The 22,942-nt window shown below is 37.6% G+C and overlaps 1 protein-coding gene across 1 annotated transcript; it reads left to right on the top strand.

Moving 5' to 3' along the window:
• The first annotated feature begins 4,331 nt into the window (after nt 1-4,331).
• Nucleotides 4,332-22,496, top strand: LOC133662680 (uncharacterized oxidoreductase YjmC-like). Its single transcript, XM_062066799.1, has 11 exons — nt 4,332-4,488; nt 11,757-11,905; nt 13,910-14,098; nt 16,111-16,172; nt 16,242-16,295; nt 16,379-16,477; nt 16,565-16,700; nt 16,845-16,963; nt 17,765-17,860; nt 19,322-19,432; nt 22,083-22,496. The coding sequence occupies exons 1-11, from the start codon at nt 4,481-4,483 to the stop codon at nt 22,146-22,148; spliced, it is 1,089 nt and encodes a 362-aa protein (XP_061922783.1). The 5' UTR covers nt 4,332-4,480; the 3' UTR covers nt 22,149-22,496.
• The last annotated feature ends 446 nt before the right edge of the window (nt 22,497-22,942 follow it).

The following is a 22,942-nucleotide window of genomic DNA, read 5'->3' on the forward strand; positions in this document are numbered from 1 at the left end:
AATATTCATAAAAATCATCAAATAAATAGCGTCCATACTTCGCGGGGGTCTGGAACGTAACTCTCGACATATTCGAGGGAAGCCTGTACCTTCTTGAAATACTAACGTTGTAATTATTGTCCGAGTAGTTTAAAGCTTTACACTTTGATACTATTTGAACTGAATCCTGAGGGGGAAAATCGACATAAAAACACCAAACAATGTTAATATAGTATTTTTCTATTAAAACTACATCCTACAAAGTTGCTTTCGAGTTGTTTCAGGACCCCTTGTAAAGGCTTTAGAGTTAGCAGTTAGGTATATGTGCTGGTTTTTTTCAGGTTTTAAGGTTAAACAAAACTCCCTGGTGGTCTACTCTCTGGGACTCCCCTCATATTAGCCATCTCCACCAGCTCTCATCCTCTTTATTTAAACACGCCCAAATCACAGCTTCTGCCCTCCAACTTTCTATTTTGCCTGCCTGCGGTTCTTCCAGATGTCAGCAAGCGAGGAGAATTAAAGGCCAGGATGTTCAAACGCTTGCTTGTGGGAGTTTGAGTGCCGTGAGTGGAGAAATGGTTCTATGCACGTTCTACAAATGTCGTTATTTGCATTCTAACCTCTGACATCGTTGCCCAAATATTACAATTTGTTCATCTGCGTTTTAGAAAAAATAGGTCTTGTGATAAGAACAAACCAGTTTGACTCCTCCTCACAGTTAACAGAAAACAACTCCAAACCATAAAAACACTGCCAACGTGTCCTCAACAGCGACCTCTCCTGGCCACTCCATAACACGCAGTACAAAAGAAAAGTGAAACATGAGTTTTAAAGGAAACCACAAACACTTTATGGTATTTATTATTAATTATATAAACAAGACAAACTACATCTTGTATCAAATGCTAAATTTACAAATATTATTACATAAAAATATATATTTTTGAGCAAAATAAGTATAGTATTTAAGTAATTACTGGAAAGTAAATCCTTGTTTATCGCTGTTAATTGGTTGCGGGCATGACGCTGGTAAAGTGAGAATTATGGCTAGAGCCTAAATAACCTCTTTATAACCTTGTAAATATAGTTTTTATCATTAAGAGAAGAGTGTAGACATACAATAACACCCACATAGCCGCCATTACACTCCTTTAATCCAATAAAGTAACACTTCATGAGGCTAAGCCAATCAGTGGCCACGATACTAAACAGCGCGCCCTGATTGGTTTGGTCTGATCCAGTGGCCAATGTTACTGTGGTATTGATATTTTTATTTAGCTAATTTTATGCTTAAAAAATGCTTAGTTTATTACTAAAGTATTTAAAATATATTTTTTGAAGCCACGATTTTTAGCGCTCTCTGGTGGACTTAAAACCTAATAAATAAAAAACACTTGTTCCGCGCTGCCTGACCTTTTTTAAAACTTTCACACTTAGTAATACATTACAATCTTTTCATCTTGCCTTCTGTACGTAATTTTAAACTGCATTTGTTCCGTTTTGTTTTGTTTTGTTTTGTGTGTGTGTGTGTGTGTGTGTGTGTGTGTGTGTGTGTGTGTGTGTGTGTGTGTGTGTGTGTGTGTGTGTGTGTGTGTGTGTGTGTGTGTGTGTGTGTGTGTGTGTTTTGCCGTTATACTCGCTATTTTATACTCTTATTGGGGAGGGACAAGCGGTAAAAAATGGAAGGATGGATGGTATTAGTTGTTTACCCTGTAAAGCCTCTTTGAGTTTTTGAAAAGCGCTCTATTAAGATATGTGTTATTATTGTTATTATTATTATTAATTAAAATTTTCTCCATCTATTACATGTATTCAAAAATGTAATCATACCAAATGTCATTAAATTATACAATAACAATAAATAAATACAATAATGATAATTGAAATACAAAAAAAAAGAAAATATTAAAATGTAATTGTACAAAAAATATATAGGATTATTCTTTTTAAAATATTAAAATGTAATTGTACAAAAAATATATAGGATTATTCTTTTTAAAAGCATCAAATTAGATTGATTGAAAATGTATTTTTAAATGGAAAGCAATTTATATAATCTTTTTGTCTTTTATCTTCCAAATCGCTTAAATAGATGCATTCAAATGAATACAAATTAATAGTACAAAAATATCTATACTTGTTTAACATTAACTAGGCTGTTTGGCGACACTAAATTGACCCTAGTGTGTGAATGTGAGTGTGAGTGTTATATCTTTTCTATCTGTGTTGGCCCTGGGATGAGGTGTCCAGGGTGTACCCTGTTTCCGCACAATTGCAGCTGGGATAGGCTCCAGCCTATATATATATATATATATATATATATATATATATATATATATATATATATATATATATATATATGTGTGTGTGTGTGTGTGTGTGTGTGTGTGTGTGTGTGTGTGTGTGTGTGTGTGTGTATATATATATATATGTATGTATGTATGTATGTACGTATGTATGTATATATACAGTATGTGTATATATATATATATATATATATATATATATATATATATATATATATATATATATATATATATATATATGTATGTATATATAGATATGTATGTATATATATTTATGTATATATATATATATATATATATATATATATATATATATATATATATATATATATATATATATATATATATATATATATATATATATGAATACATGCAGCATGGTGGGACAGAGGTTAGTATGTACAATACAAAGGTCCTGGGTTCGATCCTGGGCTCGAGCTAGGTTGATTGGCAACACTAAATTGGCCCTAGTGAATGAATGTGAGTGTGAATGTTGTCTGTCTGGGATAGGCAACAGCACCCCTGTGACCCTGTAAGGGACAAGCGGATGGATATATATATATGTATTTATTTATTTGCATGTATGTCCATGTGCAGATTTCTTCATATTTATCTGGACAAATGCATGATTTGTTCCTTTGTTGAACCATTTCTCTGAAAAGACTTATTCAGAAAATTTTACAAATGTAAAAAAAGAATAAAAGTAACAATAGTGGGTTGTTCATGTGACATTTAATGATTTTTAGCTCATTCTAGCTCACACTGGTCTCCTTTGTGCCACTGCAAAGCCGAAAGTAGACGAAGCTCGTCAACAAAGACATGCGCAATTTAGAACTAATCAAGATTCCTTGCAGAAGTCACATGCTATGCAGGAAAATCACCAAACACTGACATTTTAACAGAGTAGAAACAAATATACTACTAAGAAGTTTTTTTGATTTCATTCCAACAGGCAAACTTTGTTTTTTTCTCCAATAAGTTGACTTTTATTCCATCCATCCATCCATTTCCTACCGCTTGTCCCTCTCGTGGTCGCAGAGGTAGCTGGAGCCTATCCTTGCATTGTAAATATTTTCAGCTATAAATAAACGTTTTCAATTGGAATTGGGCAGCGCAGCTTGGTTGGTAGAGCGGCCGTACCGGCAACCTGAGGGTTCTAGTTTTGATCCCCGCTTCTGCCAGCCTAGTCACAGCTGTTGTGTCCTTAGGCAAGACACTTCACCCACTTGCTCCCAGTTGCCACTCACACTGGTTTAAATGTAACTTAGATCATGGGTTTCATTATGTAAAGCGCTTTGAGTCACTAGAGAAAAGCGCTATATAAATATAATTAACTTAATTCACAATTCAATTAATCTAATTTCAATACATTGTTGAGGAATACTTTCTTTAGTCAACCAAATCACATTATATTTATTTCAATGCATTTTAGTTTATTTTATGAAAGTAAAATAAGTAGTTCAATTGTATTTTATTTATATTTTTGACCTATTAATTTGCATGCATTCGAATGTGTCTGCAACTGTCTTGAAAGATAAAACACATGCAGATAATGCAATTCAATTTTTTTAAGTTACATGTTTGTGTTTTCTTTTCTTTATATTTAATGGTAATTTATTATTAGTTTTTGTTTACAATTGCATTTTCATATGAGTTCATTTCTAAGAACATGTAATTAGGTTTAAGTCCACCAGAGAACGCCAAAAGGCATGCCGTCAAACTTGCAGGGCAAAGGTCACGATGTGCAAAGTTAACCAAGAGCCGTTGAAAAGTTGCTTAAAGTTGGCCTCTTCCCAACCAGATGTGCAGTGCTATTACACACCAAGGACTTACTGTTGTCTGGATTATTGTCGTCTAATGATCATTTTGAAAAAGTAGGCATTTTTGATGTTCTCCAGTGGAAGCCCAGCGTCCTTTTATCGATTTCACTGCCACTGGCGGTTGCGTAACGGCTTCACAGCCACGGCCACACAAAGTCCCCTATGCACACTATGGAGCCTCCCTATACGAGGCACGCCTACTGGCCTACAAGCAACATGCTCATACCTGGGAGATAGAGACACATGACCCGTGAGTGGGCGGGGCCACTGCCTGCAGGGCTGGAAGGACACGTTGGAGAGCAGCACAACCAAGGACAGCAGTGTGCTTTGTGTCTTTTTAACTTGTAGAAGCAACAACAACACAAGACAGGCAACATGAGCAGGTAAGATACTGCTACTTTTTCCTCATTGCATTGTTGCAGAGAAACGTGCAGAAAGATGCCTTTTTTTTTTTTTGCAGAAATAATGAATATATTGAACGTTTATTGTCAGGTTATGAGAGCACATCTTCCTCATTTTGCTTCACATATTTGCAGTTCTCATTTTTGAACTTATTCAAAGTCTTCAGCTGTTATAAGCGACACACGTGCGGTGTCGAGTTACTTCCTGTCACACTTCACAACATTAGGTACACTGCAACAACTTTGCCCTATGGGCTGCTATCAATAGCAGCATACGTTTAAAAGGCAATGTCGTAATATTAGAAACAGTCTTTGGTTAGCATTAGCATGGTTAGCACGACTATCTTTTTAAAGCTGGGATTTGTTACCATCCTATCGTATTGGCTCTCAGTGGATGGCCCAGGTGTTCCTAATGTTGTGACCCAACCACAGACCTCATGGAAGTGCAAGCCAGTATGTGCACTAGAGTGTGCATGAAAGCTAGAATGTGCACTAAATTCCAATTACAGACTCTTTTTTTTTTTAGGGCGGGTTGGCCACACCCACCCTAGGCTCGGGACAAAGGCCTTTGTTTTTGTTTTTTTTAAATTCATTGTTTGTGTAACAATATTAATTTGTTTAAAAACATATCTTTTATTTTTGCTACTTTTACTGCAGTTTCTGTTGTAAGTATACAATTCTCATTTTACCTCGGTTTGCACAATGCACTTTTTGCATGACAACGCTGCATATTTACAGTGATGTGGTATTTCATCTGTTAATAAGATCACATTTATTTCTTTGGCTTTTTTTTTTTTTTTTAAAGCAATAAGCTATCAACGTGTCCAGGACTTCACCTCGGGAGGGTGGGGGGGGGGGGGGCTGAGAGGGTTTTGGGGCCTCCTCCCCAAACCTCAACAACCCCCTCCTCAGCCCCGAAAACACAGTTTGAAAAAAACAATCATGACTTTACTCAACAGAACAGCAACAATGCACAAATAAATATCCATTAAAAAAAATGAATAAATCACCTTAGCGACGGGCTCATGCACGTCTCTGCGGGTGTATAGGAGGGCAGTCAACTTCAAGAATAGTACTGGGAGACCTGTTCTTTTAGCTCGGTAATCAGCAGTTTTGCCTCTCACACAGTCAGCCATGGTTCGAGCCCCACTCGGAGCAGTAGAAAAAACAACGCAGCCGAGAGAAAGAGTACACAATCGCCACACGGAGCAGAGCTGTCTGTGATTGACAGCTACAAACACCCATCATTGCATTCTGCCGTCAAAATTGGGGGCCCCTGGGCTTCAGCCCAGGTACATGGTAAATGGGTAATACTTGTATAGCACTTTTCTACCTTCAAGGCACTCAAAGCGCTTTGACACTATTTCCACATTCACCCATTCACACACACATTCACACACTGATGGCGGGAGCTGCCATGCAAGGCGCAAACCACGACCCATCAGGAGCAAGGGTGAAGTGTCTTGCTCAAGGACACAACGGACGTGACTAGCTTGGTAGAAGCTGGGGATGGAACCAGGAACCCTCAGGTTGCTGGCTCACACAACGAGGATTCTTGGATTTTCCTTTGCAACATGAAACAATCTAGAAGAAAAATTTCAGTTGTGAAAGACATCTGATGTAAATTGTATGATTGATATGGTAAAAATAACAAGAAATTAAAATGAATATATCGTGCATATTAATTGCACAAAAGTGGCCTTGAAGGGAGTCCAGTTTTACAATTTAATGTATATCATTTTGGTAGCATTTTGATATATTTAAAGAGCTGACGTTTAAAAGATAGACAAATAGAAGCCAGATGATTTAAAAATCTACTTTATTGTCGTGAATATGTCCCCTGTCCCGCAAACTATGAAATGTGTTATAGGGGCCTGGCCTGGTTCTTACGTAAGTCGTATTGCATAAGTTTCCTCTGGGAGTCTGTTTGTGCCAAACAGGCTGCGATGTGTTTGTGGCCCCCATAATTCCCAACCCTGCTCTCATGTTACACATCTGTTCTTCGTCTTGGTTGCCGTTGTTCTAAAAACGACAGGCGCCAACTTCTGCCTGAGATAAAACTCCAGCAGCAGCCGCTCACGTTTTATCTTTTGCTAGCGACAGCTTCGGAAAAAACACGCTAAACTACCCGTCCGGACTTTTTTGGTGTCTTTCCACAGACAGTAAAATGCTCTGATAAGAAAGAACATTGTTTAAGAAGACTTTAAAGATTCTTCAAAGACTTCAAAGATTCTTTATTGTTGGAATTTTCTAAGACATAATGGAAGAATCAAGGGAAGTCCTTCCAAAACACTTAGTCACATGGTCATCCCCTGGAATCATGAGTTAGGCTGCATTTGTCTGGTTCGCTTAAAACGTACTCTGGTGCTTTTTCTCTGCTGGTAGGCTTTGTTGGGTTCAAGTGCCATAGTCCTAAACCTGGTGTGCACCAAACAAGCGGAATGAGACAACTTGAGAGGTTGATTTCGGTCCACTTGCAAGTGAATAGCTGAGCCCAAATGTGAACGCTACACGGAGCAAAGACACACTAAAAAAAGAGAGCAAAAACGTGGAGCAAAGATGCGGCGCAAAAAAATGGCCTAAAATTGTTGACCAAATACTCAGGGAAAAGACAGACCACAGACAAGGAAAAGGAGAAAGACTCTTTTTTTTCTCTCTCTCTCTCTTTGGAATGCATTTTATGGCACAAGGGTGGGACCAGACCAAGTCTTCTTCTTCCCACTCCTTTTGGAGGGCTTCAGCAAAAATGTGTGCTTGTAAAGTTTTTTTTTTTTTACATGGTCCAAATAAAATTGATTGATTGATTTATACATTTAAAGACATAGAGCAGAAGCAAATACACGGACCAAAGACATGCAGCAAAGACACGGAGCAAGAGCATAGTCATGGAACAAAGACACTGAGCAGGGATGCGGGGCAAAAACAAAGATCAAGACATTGGGCAGAGACAGACCAAAGACATGGAGCAGGAGTAAAGACACTTGACAAAGACACAGAGCAAAAACATGGAGCAGTAGCAAAGTCATGAACCAAAAACATGAAGCAAAGACTGTGAGAAAAGACACAGAGCAGGAGCAAAGACATGGAACAAAGACATTGAGCAGGAGCAAAAATACTGACTGAGCAAAAATGCGGAGCAAAGACACTGATAAAGACATTTAGCAAAGACAGACCAAAGACATGGAGCAGGAGCAAAGACACGGGAGAAAGACACCGAGCAAAGACACATACTGTAGCAGGAGCAAGGACATGGAACAAAGACACTAAGCAAAGACATGGAGCATAAACAAAGACACGGAGCAAAGACATGGAGCAGGAGCATAGTCATGGAACAAAGATCAAGACATTGGGCAGAGGCAGACCAAAGACATGGAGCAAAGACACAACAAAGACACGGACCAGGAGCAAAGTCATGAACCAAAAACACGAAGCAAAGACAGTGAGAAAAGACACAGAGCAGGAGCAAAGACATGGAACAAAGACATTGAGCAGGGAGCAAAAATACTGACTGAGCAAAAATGCGGAGCAAAGACACTGATAAAGACATTCAGCAAAGACAGACCAAAGACATGGAGCAGGAGCAAAGACACGGGAGGAAGACACAAAGCAGGAGCAAAGACATGGAACAAAGACACTAAGCAGAGACATGGAGCAGAAACACAGACATGGAGCAGAGACACGGAGCAATGTTACAATGACAGATATGAGAAAGATATAAACTTTTTGTCTCATCTAAACGTCAACATAAACACAGAGAAAACCACACCAAATTGCATACCATTCATCCATCCATCCATCCATCTATCCATTTTCTACCGTTTGTCCCTTTCTTCTTCTTTTTTCCCCAGATTTTTTTTTTTGTGTGTCTGGATCAGAATTGAACCTGAAGTGTGAATGCAGGCCAAGAATGTGCAGAACACACATGTTTGGATCCTTTTTTTTTTTGTAGAAGAGAATGTTTGCCACCACAGTCCACATCTGGATGCAATCATCTGCATTCTCCAAGTTACAACATTTTCTTTCTTGCTGGCTTCCCGACTGCCAAAATGCCAACACAGGAAAACATTAAGCACAGGACGAATAAAAGGAAAAGAGGGCATTGGAGGGTTCACTGTTGCCGGGTAGATTACACAAACACATTATGAGCTGTTAATTTTTAAATGTTGTTTTTTTTCCGCAGTGCAGTCCTGACATAACAGGCTGCATCTGGTTCTGATCAGAAGAACTGGCGCTTGTCAAGCATGTGACAGAGCAACAAAGTTTAACCCTTTGACAGAATGGAGTAAAAGCGCAGAGACGTTGGCAGAGAAGGCTTAAAATGAACAAGGAGAAACTTCAGTCAGAAAGCCATGTAAAAATGCTGGGATGCTAACAAACTAAAAAGGCATGAGGTTTTATGTTTTGATGCAACGTCCTCATTCATAAAAAAAAAAAAAAGAATACTAATAAGTACTTTATTCCCTTCATACTAGCCTGTGTTCAATATAAAACATGGCAATAAAATAAAGCAACCAAACTTAATTGTGTGAATGCTGACAAGGCATTTGCTGGCTTTTAGCATGCACAAGCCACCATGTTAGATATTGCATGCTAATGTTTTTGCCAATTTTGTAGGTATGCACATAAAAGTCATTGCTATCGTTACTTACTGGCAATGTAATGTTAGCATTTTAGCTTTTTAGTTAATTTTGCAGGTCTTACATTTTGTTACATGACGCTATCTTGTTGGCATGCTATAATGTTCACCAATTTTGTAGATAAACACATATAAGTCACTATTGTGACTTGGTGCTTCCTTAGTAGCACATTTTTAATGGTGACATGTTAGAATGCTAATGTTAGCATGCTAGATTCTTTTGGTTAATTGTTCAGGTATACACCTAAGTGTCAGATATTTTCTTGCTTGGCAGTATCCTATTAGCATACTGTTAGCATGCTACCATATTTGCCAATTTTGTAGGTATACATATTAAATTCATTTATATAATTATTTAGCACTGCTACCCTAAAAGTATTGTAATGTTTGCATGCTAGTAGGGCTGTGAATCTTTGGGTGTCCCACGATTCGATTCAATATCGATTCTTGGGTCACGATTCGATTCAAAATCGATTTTTTTTTTTTTCAATTCAACACGATTCTCGATTCAAAAACGATTTTTTTTTCAATTCAACACGATTCTCGATTCAAAAACGATTTTTTTCCCGATTCTAAAGGATTCTCTATTCATTCAACACATAGGATTTCAGCAGGATCTACCCCAGTCTGCTGACATGCAAGCAGAGTAGTAGATTTGTGTAAAAAGCTTTTATAATTGTAAAAGACAATGTTTTATCAACCGATTGCAATAATGTAAATTTGTTTTAACTATTAAATGAACCAAAAATATGACTTATTTTATCTTTGTGAAAATATTGGACACAGTCAAGCTTATCAGATGCGATGCAAGTGTAAGCCATTGTTCTTTTTTTTTTTATTATAAATATCTAATGATAATGTCAATGAGGGATTTTTAATCACTGCTATGTTGAAATTGTAACTAATATTGATGCTGTCGTTGATAATATTCATTTTTGTTTCACTACTTTTGGTTTGTTCTGTGTCGTGTTTGTGTCTCCTCTCAATTGCTCTGTTTATTGCAGTTCTGAGTGTTGCTGGGTCGGGTTTGGTTTTGGGATTGGATTGCATTGTTATAGTATTGATGTGTATTGTTTTGTTGGATTGATTAATTTTTAAAAAAAATATTTAAAAAAAAAAAAAAAAACATTTTTTAATAATTAAAATTTTAAAAATTATTTTTTTTAAATGAGAATCGATTCTGAATCGCACAACGTGAGAATCGCGATTTGAATTCGAATCGATTTTTTTCCCACACCCCTACATGTTAGCATTGTTAACATTGCAATTTTCGCAACTTTTTTAGGTATACACATAAGTCAATGATATTGTTACTTTCCAGTGCTACCTTACTTGTATGGAATGTTAGCATTTTCATGTTAACTTGTTAGCTTTTTAGTTAATTTTGCAGGTCTTACATCTTGTTACATGACGCTATCTTGTTGGCTTTTGATTGATTGATTGAAACTTTAGCTTGTTCTGCCCTTATACACCTGAGAGTCATATATTTTGGTACTTAACGCTATCTTTTTAGCATACTAATTGTTAGCATGCTACATTTTAGTAAATTTTTTTGATATAAACTGTCAGGTTCAAACACTGATGGCATACCAATAAACAAGACAAGAAGCAAAGAATTAAACAGAGACAGAATTAAATTTGTCTCAATTGAGGAGAGACGTCTGGGCTGTACTCTTGAACAGTCTCCATCACGCTGTGGCGAAAAATTGTACGACTCCTCTTTTATTTGGATTTTCCCTGATTACATGGCAACAGCTGTCTCTAAGGGACGGGGGTCGTAAACAGCCATCGCCTTTGATTACAACAGTTCAAAGAAGAGGTCGTAAAACAGTTCACAGAAAAGGTCGCCAGGAGGGGAGTCTGGTCCTGCTTCCTCTCTGCTTTTGTGGTTCTTGGGTCAAGACAATATCTTTCTGTTGATTACAATACATGAAAGAAACAGAACACCTTCATGTTGCTTCCCATCCTACACAGTGGAGTTGTACAAGCCTTCTTCTTGGTAGGTTCAAATACAGATTTTGTCCTCTCGCCGGGAACTCATGGAAACACAAAGTTTTGTGATAACTTAGATACAATTATTCTGACATAAACCTTAAAAGTAATTGATTTTGTTAGTGCTATCTTGCTACCAGGCTAACATTAGCATATTAGCATTTTATCCATTATTTGCATGGCATGTGTTTCTTCATTTCAACTATTCCAAAAGGAATTCAACATCTCAAGATTCATACTACCTTTCAGTTCAGCTTCATCTCGTCAACATTCAAACCATTCCAACATTTATTCCACATATTTCTACAGCATTTCAGTTCAGCTTCAGGTTTTTGCAGCATTCACCCACAATTTCTACTGAAATGTCTTCATCTAGTAAGCATTATCCTACTTGAAAGGTGCAAAAGAACAACGTCCGTGAACCAGGATTAACATCAAGCATGGTCATGACTTGGTTGGTTATGCAATATGGCGTGTTATCACATGCTGCACGAGTGCATATACACGGCTAACATGTTTGTGCAACTTTAAAACAAATATTGAAGATGTTTAATGCAAAGCAAATATTTAAGCAGTACTCTGGCGGGGGTGAATGTCCCCTTCTCTCTTTCTGTGTGTGCAGATGTTTGATCAGCCAGCCGGAGGTGCAGAGCTTCATCGAGAGGTGCATGATGGCGGTGGGCACCAAGCCGCATCACGCCCGCAGCCTGGCACAGGTTCTGGTGGAGGGGGACCACAGGGGTCACTACAGCCACGGGCTGAACAGGATGGGTGAGTGTAACCATGCACGTTCTGTACTTGGAGTGTATTTGTGTGTAACTGGAATACGCTTCCTTCCTTCCTTCCTTCCTCATCCTGGTGTTGTGTTGGACTCCTTGTTATGTTGGAAAACTGCTTCATAACATCACACCACACTACACTTTTTCTACCAAATGAACCATAGTTTTCCAGTGCCGGCAGCACTCATGCAGAAGCTACCGCCTCCATGCTTGACTGTAGCCAAGACAGATACAGTATATCTTGACTAGCACTTTGTGTGATGTGCATACTTGCCTACCCTCCCGTTTTTAGCGGGAGAATCCCGATATTCAGCGCCTCTCCCGACAACCTCCCGACAGAGATTTTCTCCCGACAAACTCCCGGTATTCAGCCGGAGCTGGAGGCCACGCCCCCCCCAAAAAAAGTCTGCCGCAGCTGTGATTGAACCTGACCAGCCTCCGGGTACAAGTACTGGAGTACCAATTGCTTGCCAGGGAAGATCTTCCCCAGGAAGCAAGGATTGACCGGTTTTGGGCCATGCTAGGGAGAGATGGAAGATTCCACACTCTCTTGCATTTGATGAAAGCACTTTTGTGCGTGCCACACAGCAATGCATCATCAGAGAGGGTGTTCAGCATGGTTAGAAAAATAGTGACAGAGTATAGAAAGAGGATGGACAATTCAACCCTTAACAAAGCATTGTACTTTCAAGTACAACAATGAGTAGATGAGCGTTGTGTGTGTGTGTGTGTGTGTGTGTGTGTGTGTGTGTGTGTGTGTGTGTGTGTGTGTGTGTATATGTGTAAATAAATGAACACTAAAATTCAAGTATTTCTTTTATTTATATATATAATAAAATAAATATATATATATATATATATATATATATATATATATATATATATATATATATATATATATATATATATATATATATATATATATATATATATATATATATATATATATATATAGCTAGAATTCACTGAAAGTCAAGTATTTATATATACTGTATATATATATATATATATATATATATATATATATATATATATATATATATATATATATATATATATATATATATATATATATATATATATATATATGAAATGCTTGAGTTGGTGAATTCTAGCTGTAAATATACTCTCCTCTTAACACTAAAATTCAAGTATTTCTTTTATTTATATATATAATAAAATAAATAAATATATATATATATATATAGCTAGAATTCACTGAAAGTCAAGTATTTATATATACTGTGTGTATATATATATATATATATATATATATATATATATATATATATATATATATATAGCTAGAATTCACTGAAAGTCAAGTATTTATATATACTGTATATATATATATATATATATATATATATATATATATATATATATATATATATATATATATATATGAAATACTTGAGTTGGTGAATTCTAGCTGTAAATATACCCCCCCCCCCCCCCCCCCCCCCCCCGAACAAGGCCCAAGGCCCCCCCTCCCGATATTGGAGGTCTCAAGGTTGGCAAGTATGGTGATGTGTGACATTTACACAATACGTGTGTGACATTTACACAATTAATTTTTTACTGGCTGTGTAAACTGTTTACTGCTATAAAAGCTGTACAGTGACTACTCTAAAGTACATCCAAGTTGACATTCTATTGCAGTGGTTCTCAAAACTTTTTCGCCAAGTACCACCTCAGAAAACGCTTGGCTCTCCTAGTACCACCAAATAACCAACATTAAAATACAGTAGCGTAGGAGGCCCAAGTATCCATTAAAAACAAAGCAGAGGTTTTATTTAGCAAGTTATATATATATATATATATATATATATATATATATATATATATATATATATATATATATATATATATATATATATATATATATAAATATTATATATATTTTTTTTTATTTTTTTATTTTTTTTGGTGACAGTGTATGTACCTCAAATAGGCAGCTGATTTAGAAATACGTGTTTGTATCCTTCCTGGACAGACATGTACGTCAAAGACGTTCAGATGGGGATTTGTGCCAAAGACGGGGAACCAGTTGTGGATAAGGAAAGTCCCGCCACTGCTCTCGTGAACGGGAACAACCTCCTGGGCCCTGTGGTGGGAAACTTCTGCATGGATCTGGCCGTCAAGAAAGCCAAAGAAGTCGGGATTGGCTGGGTGGTGGCGCACGGTGAGCCAGTTAACACTCGCGCCTCTCACTATTGCCATTAACACTATACCAAACCTGTCACATTATAGTTATAGTTATATAGTTATTTATTCAATAAAAATGGAGCACACCTGATGTATTATAGATGATCTTTGATTTCTTAAAAACAACAGACCACACCTGTCACACTGTAGATGATCTTTGATTCTTTAAAACAACAGTGCACACCTGTCATATATAACATATTTGGTTCCTTAAAAACAACAGAGCACACCTGTCATATCACAGATGATCTTTGATTTCTTAAAAACAATAGTGCACACCTGTCATATTATATATAATTGATTCCTTAAAACAACAACGCACACCTGTCTTACTATAAATTATCTTTGATTCATTGATAACAGCTCACACTTATCATATTACAGATGATCTTTGATTTCTTCAAAACAATAGTGCACACCTGTCATATTATATATAATTGATTCCTTAAAACCACAACGCACACCTGTCTTATTATAAATGATCTTTGATTCCTTCCAAACAATAGCACACACCTGTCTCATTACATATTATTTTTGATTCCTTAAAAACAACAACGCACACCTTTCCTATTATAGATGATCTTTGATTCATTAATAACAACAACGCACACCTTTCACATTACACATGATCTTTGATTCCTTGCAAACAACAGCACACATCTGTCACATTACAGATTATCTTTGATTCCTTAAAAACAACGCACACCTTTCATATTATAGATGATCTTTGATTCATTAATAACAACAACGCACACCTTTCACATTACACATGATCTTTGATTCCTTGCAAACAACAGCACACATCTGTCACATTACAGATTATCTTTGATTCCTTAAAAACAACGCACACCGTTCATATAACAGATGATCTTTGATTAATTAATTAACAACATGGCAAACCTGTCATATAAATGATCTTGGATTTCTTAAAAACAACTCCCGCTTGTCCCTCTCAGGGTCACGTGGGTGCTGGAGCCTATCCCAGCTGTACTAGTTGGGGACGGTGTGGCGCAGGTTGGGAGAGTGGTTGTGCCAGCAACCTGAGGGTTCATGGTTCAATCCCCACCAACTTAGTCACATCCGTTGTGTCCTTGAGCAAGACACTTCACCCTTGCTCCTGATGAGTCGTGGTTAGGGCCTTCCATGGCAGCTCCCGCCATCAGTGTGGGAATGTGTGTGTGAATGTGGAAATAGTGTCAAAGCGCTTTGAGTACCCTGAAGGTAGAAAAGCACTATACAAGTATAACCCATTTACCATTTAATTTACTCGGGCGGAAGGCAGCGTACACCCTGAATACAGTAGATCTTTAAATAGTAATTTTGCAGTTTTTTCTTAAAAAGAACAGAGCTCACCTGTCGTATTATAGATGATCTTTGATTAGTTAGGAGGGGGGGGGAAGTTTTTTTGTTTTGTTTTTTTTTGTCATAAAAAAATACAATCATGCGTGCTTACGGACTGTATCCTTGCAGACTGTATTGATATATATTGATATATAATGTAGGAACCAGAAATATTAGTAACGGAAAGAAACCACCCTTTTGTGCGAATGAGTGTGAATGAGTGTAAATGGGGGAGGGAGGTTTTTTGGGTTGGTGCACTAATTGTAAGTGTATCTTGTGTTTTTTATGTTGATTTAATTTAATTAAAAAAAATAAAAAAACTTTTATTTATTTTTTATTTTTTATTTTTTAATTTCTTGTGTAGCTCGGTACCAATCGATCCATGGACCGGTGGTTGGGGACCACTGTTATAGATGATCTTTGATTAGTTATTTTCAGTAGGCTCCTAAAAACTAAATCGCTCATCACATTATAGATGACCTTTGGTTGATGTTTTTTTTAGTAAGCCCTTAAAAATAACAGACCTCACCTGTCGTCTGATTGATGATCTTTGATTAGTGTTTTAGCAGTTAGACTTTAAAAACAGCAGTGCGCTCCCGTCACATAGGGGATCTTTGACTAGTTTTTTTTGGTCTCTTTTCTTGCTAGGCTCAAACCACTACGGCATCGCCGGCTATTATGCCATGCAAGCGCTGAAAGAAGACATGATCGTGAGTGGGGAAAAAATGTCTTAAAACAAGCAACAGTATTTAATTCTAAGTGTGTTGACTCCAACGCAGGGCATGTCTTTCACCAACACGTCCCCCCTGGTGGTCCCCACGCGTGGTAAAGATGTGAGGAAATTAAAAGGCCGATACACGTTAAAACACCGCAATATATGTTTTGAGCAATTGAATAAATGTCTCGTTGTTTTTAGTGCACTTTAGGCACCAACCCCATCAGTGTGGCTGCTCCTTCTAAAAATGGAGATAACTTTGTTCTGGACATGGCCACCTCAGCCGTGGCCCTCGGAAAGGTAAGTACACTCCCGCTGGTCTACCTGTTGGGGTGGGGGTTGGGGGGGTGCGCTGTGATGTCATTGTTTCTTTGTGTGTGTGCACAGGTGGAGCTCAATGACCGCCGTGGTGACAGTATCCCCGAGGGCTGGGGGTGTGACCCCCAGGGCAAGCTCACCACTGACCCCAAGAAAGTCCTGAACGGAGGAGGCTTGGTTCCCATCGGAGGCAGTGAGGCCACAGGTCGGCGTTAAAACTCTTATCCTGTAACGTTAGCATTTTTGCTAGCATGTTAGCATTATAACAAATTATTAAAGTTCTTAAGGCAGGTGTATCTAATGATGTGTCCAGCAACCTGAATTGTCATTTTTTTGGGGGGTTTTCCAGGAGGGTACAAAGGTTACGGTCTGGGAATGATGGTGGAAATCTTCTGTGGTATCCTGTCCGGAGCCAAGTACAGCAAACACATCCGTACCTGGAAAGTGACTGACAAGGTTGCAGACCTGGTAAGTTCCTTTAACACTAGAAGTCCAGAGCAGTGGTGCCCAACCTTTTTGTAGCTGTGGACCGGTCAACGCTTGAAAATTTGTCCCACGGACCGGGGGGCGGGGGGAGTCATTTGCCGGTTTCAGCAAATGAAACCAGCCAGGGAGGTTGGGTTTGTGGTATTTTTTTTTTTTTTTTTTTTTCAAAAAGAAATACAATCATGTATGCTTACGGACTGTATCCCTGCAGACTGTATTGATCTATATTGATATATAATGTATATATTGTGTTTTTTATGTTGATTTAATACAAAAAATATATTTATATTTTATTTATTTATTTATTTTTTCAATTTCTTGTGCGGCCCGGTGGTTGGGGACCACTGCTCCAGAGTATTTAAAAAAAAAAATTGGATTGACTTGTAATTTCTCACTCTGCTCAAAGTGCTCAGGGGGTCAGGGAGTGAGCTTTACGCAACACACTAACTATCGCACAGCCACACAAGCTGGAATCCGTTACTTAAAAATATTTTTTTACACAACCCATAGGCGGCGCCTGAGTGCATGTATTTGTGTTGCAAGTGAAAGTCAAGATGGCGTCATGTTGCATCACCGCTGTTTGTGTTGGGCTGGTGAACATGTCCAAACTATCGTGTGTGTGTGTGTGTGTGTGTGTGTGTGTGTGTGTGTGTGTGTGTGTGTGTGTGTGTGTGTGTGTGTGTGTGTGTGTGTGTGTGTGTGTGTGTGTGTGTGTGTGTGTGTGTGTGTGTGTGTGTGTGTGTGTGTGTGTGTGTGTGTGTGTGTGTGTGTGTGTGTTTGCAGGGTCAGTGTTTCGTGGCAATCAACCCAGAGAACTTCGCTCCGGAGTTCACTGACCGAATGGCGGACCTTCTGGCCATCCAAAGAGGACTGGACCCTGTGAGTGCTGTGCCATGTAACACATTTTTTAATTTTTTTTTGTATCCATCTTTTATACCTAAAACTCCTGTGGAAAAAAAACTGAACAAATATTCAATAAGAAGACACAATGAGTGTGTCCCAAGCCGATACTGATATTGTATATTGTCTGATACTAGCAAAACAATAAAGTATTGGATGATATTGGCTTGCATACATAATCTTCAATATAATGTCCGATACAAGCAGTCCTGCTGCCCGTCCACTTGTGCAAAGCTGGACAGCCAGTTAACATCCAAATGTCCACCAATAGGCACACAATGTTGGTCTTTTTTCGTATTATAGTCAAGTCATTTACAAAAGTTAAACATGGCAGGCTATAGACTCTTAGAAGCTAGCAGCTACACCACAACTAAGCACACAATAGCACACAAAATAGACATACATAATAAGTGTTCTTTATGAACAATGTTGCAATCTAAAACAGCACATTTGTTATTATAAACACGTGTCAAAAAATTACTTACACATATGGCTCCAAGGCAGAAGCGTATTAGAAAGTATCCAGTAACAAACGTGTCCACATCATTCAATTTACTGCGCCATGAGCTTAATTTAATGAATTATTGTGACCACTAGGCATCGCCAAAAAGCAAACACACAAATCTGTCATAACGGGACTGGTTTTCATACCTACCATTAGGGATGTATTCAGAGTACTGGTATTTTTGTTGGTACTGGTTCCTAATTGGGTCGGTCCAGGAGGAGCTCGAGATTCTGGACAAATGATACGGGTATCGGTATTTTTTTAATCCGACTGACTGACGTAATAATGACACACTGTCACAGTCAGGTTAAGTGTCGCTGCTATGTATTAAAACGGCCAAGATCTGATAATCATCTTGAAAAATGCCAAATAAAGAAGCAACACCACACAAAAGTTTGTACCACAACAATATTTCCTCCTCAAAAGTCCCTCAAAGTAATGCACGCTAATAAGAGTTTGGAGTGAGCGCGCTTTACTCATGACCGCCACTACCGTTCTTCATCAACCTTCCTTTTAGCAATCCAGTAATCCACAGGCCAATAATAATCCACTCAGAAAGGTGAAACATTCAAATAACATAATAATCTTTAAAGTTTCTTCGAAGCAACATAGAATCCGCTGACACATCACTCCGTTTGTGTTTGAATGATGGCATCAAAACACCTTGCTTAACATGCTGATTGATTGTTTTGATTTATATGATATATGTCATATGATAAATCATGTAAAAGGTACCATTGATCGCTGAGTAAAAATTAAAAAAAGTTGTATCGGGACACCCCTAGTTCAAACTATTAAGAGAGCATCTTTGCATACAATCTGAATATTCATTTGATCTCTTAAAAAAAGGGTTGTAGTATTTCAACACTTTTTTCTTTTGCAGTATGACTCCTAAAGAAGACAACAATACTAACGTGTTTGTTTATGTGCTGCAGGCTGAACCTGGCGCTTCCGTTCTGACCGCAGGAGATCCAGAGAGGGCCAACATCTCCAAGTGTGACAAGATGGGCGGTATCCCCTACCACATCAACGTCGTTAACTACATGGTAGGACAACTCAGATAGAAATTGAAAGAGTAAATCAAACCAAATTTCTAGGTATAATGATTGATGATAAAAAATGAACTGGAAATCTCATGTAAAAAATATACAACATAAAGTAGCAAGAAACACGTCAATAATGAATAAAGCAAAACATGTTCTAGACCAAAAATCACTTCATATTCTCTACTGCTCGCCAGTGTTACCATATCTGCGTTATTGTGCAGAAATATGGGGAAATAACTACAAAAGTACACTTCATTCATTAACGGTGTTACAAAACAGATCAGTTAGAATAATACATAATGTTGGATATAGAGAACATTCAAACCCTTTATTTATTGAATCAAAAATACTGAAATACCATGACATAGTGAATTTGCAAACAGCTAAAATTATACACAAAGCAAACTATAACCTGCGACCCAAGAATGTACAACAATTATTCTCAACAAAAGGAGAGAAATATAATCTTAGAGAAAAATTGTATTTAAAACATTTGTACGCACGTACAGTACTTAAGACTTTCAGTATATCAGTATGTGGAATTCAATTATGGAATGGATTAAGCAAAGAAATCAAACAATGTACTAATATGATCCACTTCAGGAAACTCTTCAAACTTAAAGAGTTTACAAAGTACAAAGTAGAAGAATCATTATAAACATTTTGAATTTATTTCATCCATCCATTCATTTTCTAGATAATCTGATTCATCTCACAATATGAAATATAATTTACCTCACTCATTATTATTTATTTATTTTTAATGTTATTACTTATGGAGAATATTGTGGATAAATTGAGAACAGGAAGTGAACAAAAGTGTTAGCAACTGCTATATAATGGAAAAGGGGTAGGATTAAATAAGCTTTGCTTCTTCCTACTCCTTTTCGAACATGTTGAATAGAGAAACTGGAAATTGTGATGTATCATGTTGTATGCATGCATGTTCCAAATAAACTCCAACTCAACTCAATTCTGCATAGCAACAAGTGGTCGTTGCTTGGCAGAATATGTGGGGCATATTTATAAACAATACAAAAAAAGAGTTTGTGTACGTTAGTCACCCTTGACCACTAGGGGCTGAGTTCTTGGCTGCCCCACACAACGAATAACAAACACAAACAGAAATTAAATGAAATACTTTTTATGGATATAGTTTATTTTAAAGAATAATAGTTTTTTTTTAAACGTTCATATTTATAGACCTCACCAGTCAAATACATGCATGGACACACCCAATCACAAGCAAGTGTGTTCAATTTGTTATGACATTATTGATTATTGGTTTATAGTAGTGAAGTGAAGTGAAATACATTTATATAGCGCTTTTTCTCCAGTGACTCAAAGCGCTTTACATTGTGAAACCCAATATCTAAGTTACATTTAAACCAGTGTGGGTGGCACTGGGAGCAGGTGGGTAAAGTGTCTTGCCCAAGGACACGACGGCAGTGACTAGGATGGCGGAAGCGGGATCGAACCTGCAACCCTCAAGTTGCTGGCACGGCCGCTTTACCAACCGAGCTATACCGCCCCAGTAGGGCTGCTAAAATGAACATGTTAAAGGTGTTTGATAAAAAATAAAATAAAAAATAAATAAAAAGGTGTCTAATAAACCTGTTTAGTGTATACCAGGGGTCGGCAACCCGCGGCTCTAGAGCCGCATGCGGCTCTTTAGCGCCGCCCTAGTGGCTCTCTGAAGCTTTTTCAAAAATGTATGAAAAATGGATAAAAGATGAGGGGAAAAAAAAAAATGTTTTGTTTTAATTAGGTTTCTGTAGGAGGACAAACATGACACAAACCTCCCTAATTGTTATAAAGCACACTGTTTATATTAAACATGCTTCACTGATTCGAGTATTTGGCGAGCGCCGTTTTGTCCTACTAATTTTGGCGGTCCTTGAACTCACCGTATAGTTTGTTTACATGTATAACTTTCTCCGACTTTCTAGGACGTGTTTTATGCCACTTCTTTTTCTGTCTCATTTTGTCCACCACTTTTAACGTTGTGCGTGAATACACAAAGGTGAGTTTTGTTGATGTTATTGACTTGTGTGGAGTGCTAATCAGACATATTTGGTCACTGCATGACTGCAAGCTAATCGATGCTAACATGCTATTTAGGCTAGCTATATGTACACATTGCATCATTATGCCTCATTTGTAGCTATATTTGAGCTCATTTAGTTTCCTTTAAGTCATCTCAATTTAATGTATATCTCATGGCACACTATCTGTATGTAATATGGCTTCTAATTTGTTGAGGCTCCAGACAGATTTGTTTTTGTATTTTTGGTCCAATATGGCTCTTTCAACATTTTGGGTTGCCGACCCCTGGTGTATACAGTACGGTATATATTCATTTATGTCTTGAAGCTCTAAACTCGATAAATATAACAAAAAAAAAGATATCTAATCATAATTCATCCCTGTGAATATTCTGATGGAACATTTTAATCATTTGTCAGCTCGAATCGACGGACATTCTTTGACTGATTTATACACGGGTCATTTTTGTACGGGAAAAGCAGCAACAGCACCACCTCCTGGATGAAGTGTGGCACTGCTCAAATGCAACAATCTCAAAATGACCATCAAACGTTTATTCGAAGTAACTTTTTGACTGGTGTGTTTTAATCGTATTTCTCCTCAGAATGAATGCGCCAAGAGAATCAATGTCAGCCCTCTACTGCCGTGTGACAAAGTCATCTCCGAGTAGGGAGGCCTTCATGACCTTCTGATGGAAGCCTGCCGGAAAACTGCAATACGTACAGCGACCAAATTAAACATTGAAGGAACACACATGCTTTCTGCTCCTTTCGTTTGTAAGATCTTTAAAACGGTGCTTTTTAAAGACCAAGCACATTGCGGTTTTTTTTACCAATGCAGTAAAAGAAAAATATTTGTGAATGTACAGTGAAATGTAGTCATTAGAAGTTTGAAGACAAAAAATACTTTTAATTAGAATTCAGAAATGGTTTTATGTAGTTTTTATATATACAATCCTGCGCGTTGTTGCAAACAATACTTCAAGTGCCTCATTGCAAATAAAGCCCAGTTTCCTAAAGTTTGTCGGAACTATTTTTGTATCCTTTCAGTACACAAAACCAGTACACCATCAATGCTTATTTTTTTATAAGATAGAATTCAACTAAGGAGGCCATACTGTAATGTGAGGCTTAACCACTAGATGAAGACAAAGTATGGTGGAGCCTTGCTATTCACTACACGGTGACAAAACGACTCCACTATATTTGGGCTGTCTTCGACTCGAGCAGGGGGGTCAAACATACGGCTCGCGAGATTAGTTTGCGAAGTATCAAAATGAGCCAAAATTTTGGAATGAAATAAACTGCTGTTCTAAAAGTGTCCACTAGATGTCGCAATAGCAATCATTTGTATCTTTGTAGATTATGCTACATATGTAAAAAAAAACAACAACACGTTATTGCAACAGTTGAGGAAAATGAGCAAACAACTAAATAACATACTGTAATTTGATTTTGATTAGGG

Source organism: Entelurus aequoreus, linkage group LG12, assembly GCF_033978785.1.
Source record: "Entelurus aequoreus isolate RoL-2023_Sb linkage group LG12, RoL_Eaeq_v1.1, whole genome shotgun sequence".
Classification (NCBI taxonomy): Eukaryota; Metazoa; Chordata; class Actinopteri; order Syngnathiformes; family Syngnathidae; genus Entelurus; species Entelurus aequoreus.

What these genes read in the sequence shown, in the direction of transcription:
- LOC133662680 (XM_062066799.1), top strand. An exon ending in CAGCCGTGGCCCTCGGAAAG is followed by an intron (nt 16,478 to 16,564) that starts GTAAGTACACTC and finishes GTGTGTGCACAG; the next exon opens with GTGGAGCTCAATGACCGCCG. An exon ending in CGGAGGCAGTGAGGCCACAG is followed by an intron (nt 16,701 to 16,844) that starts GTCGGCGTTAAA and finishes GGGGTTTTCCAG; the next exon opens with GAGGGTACAAAGGTTACGGT.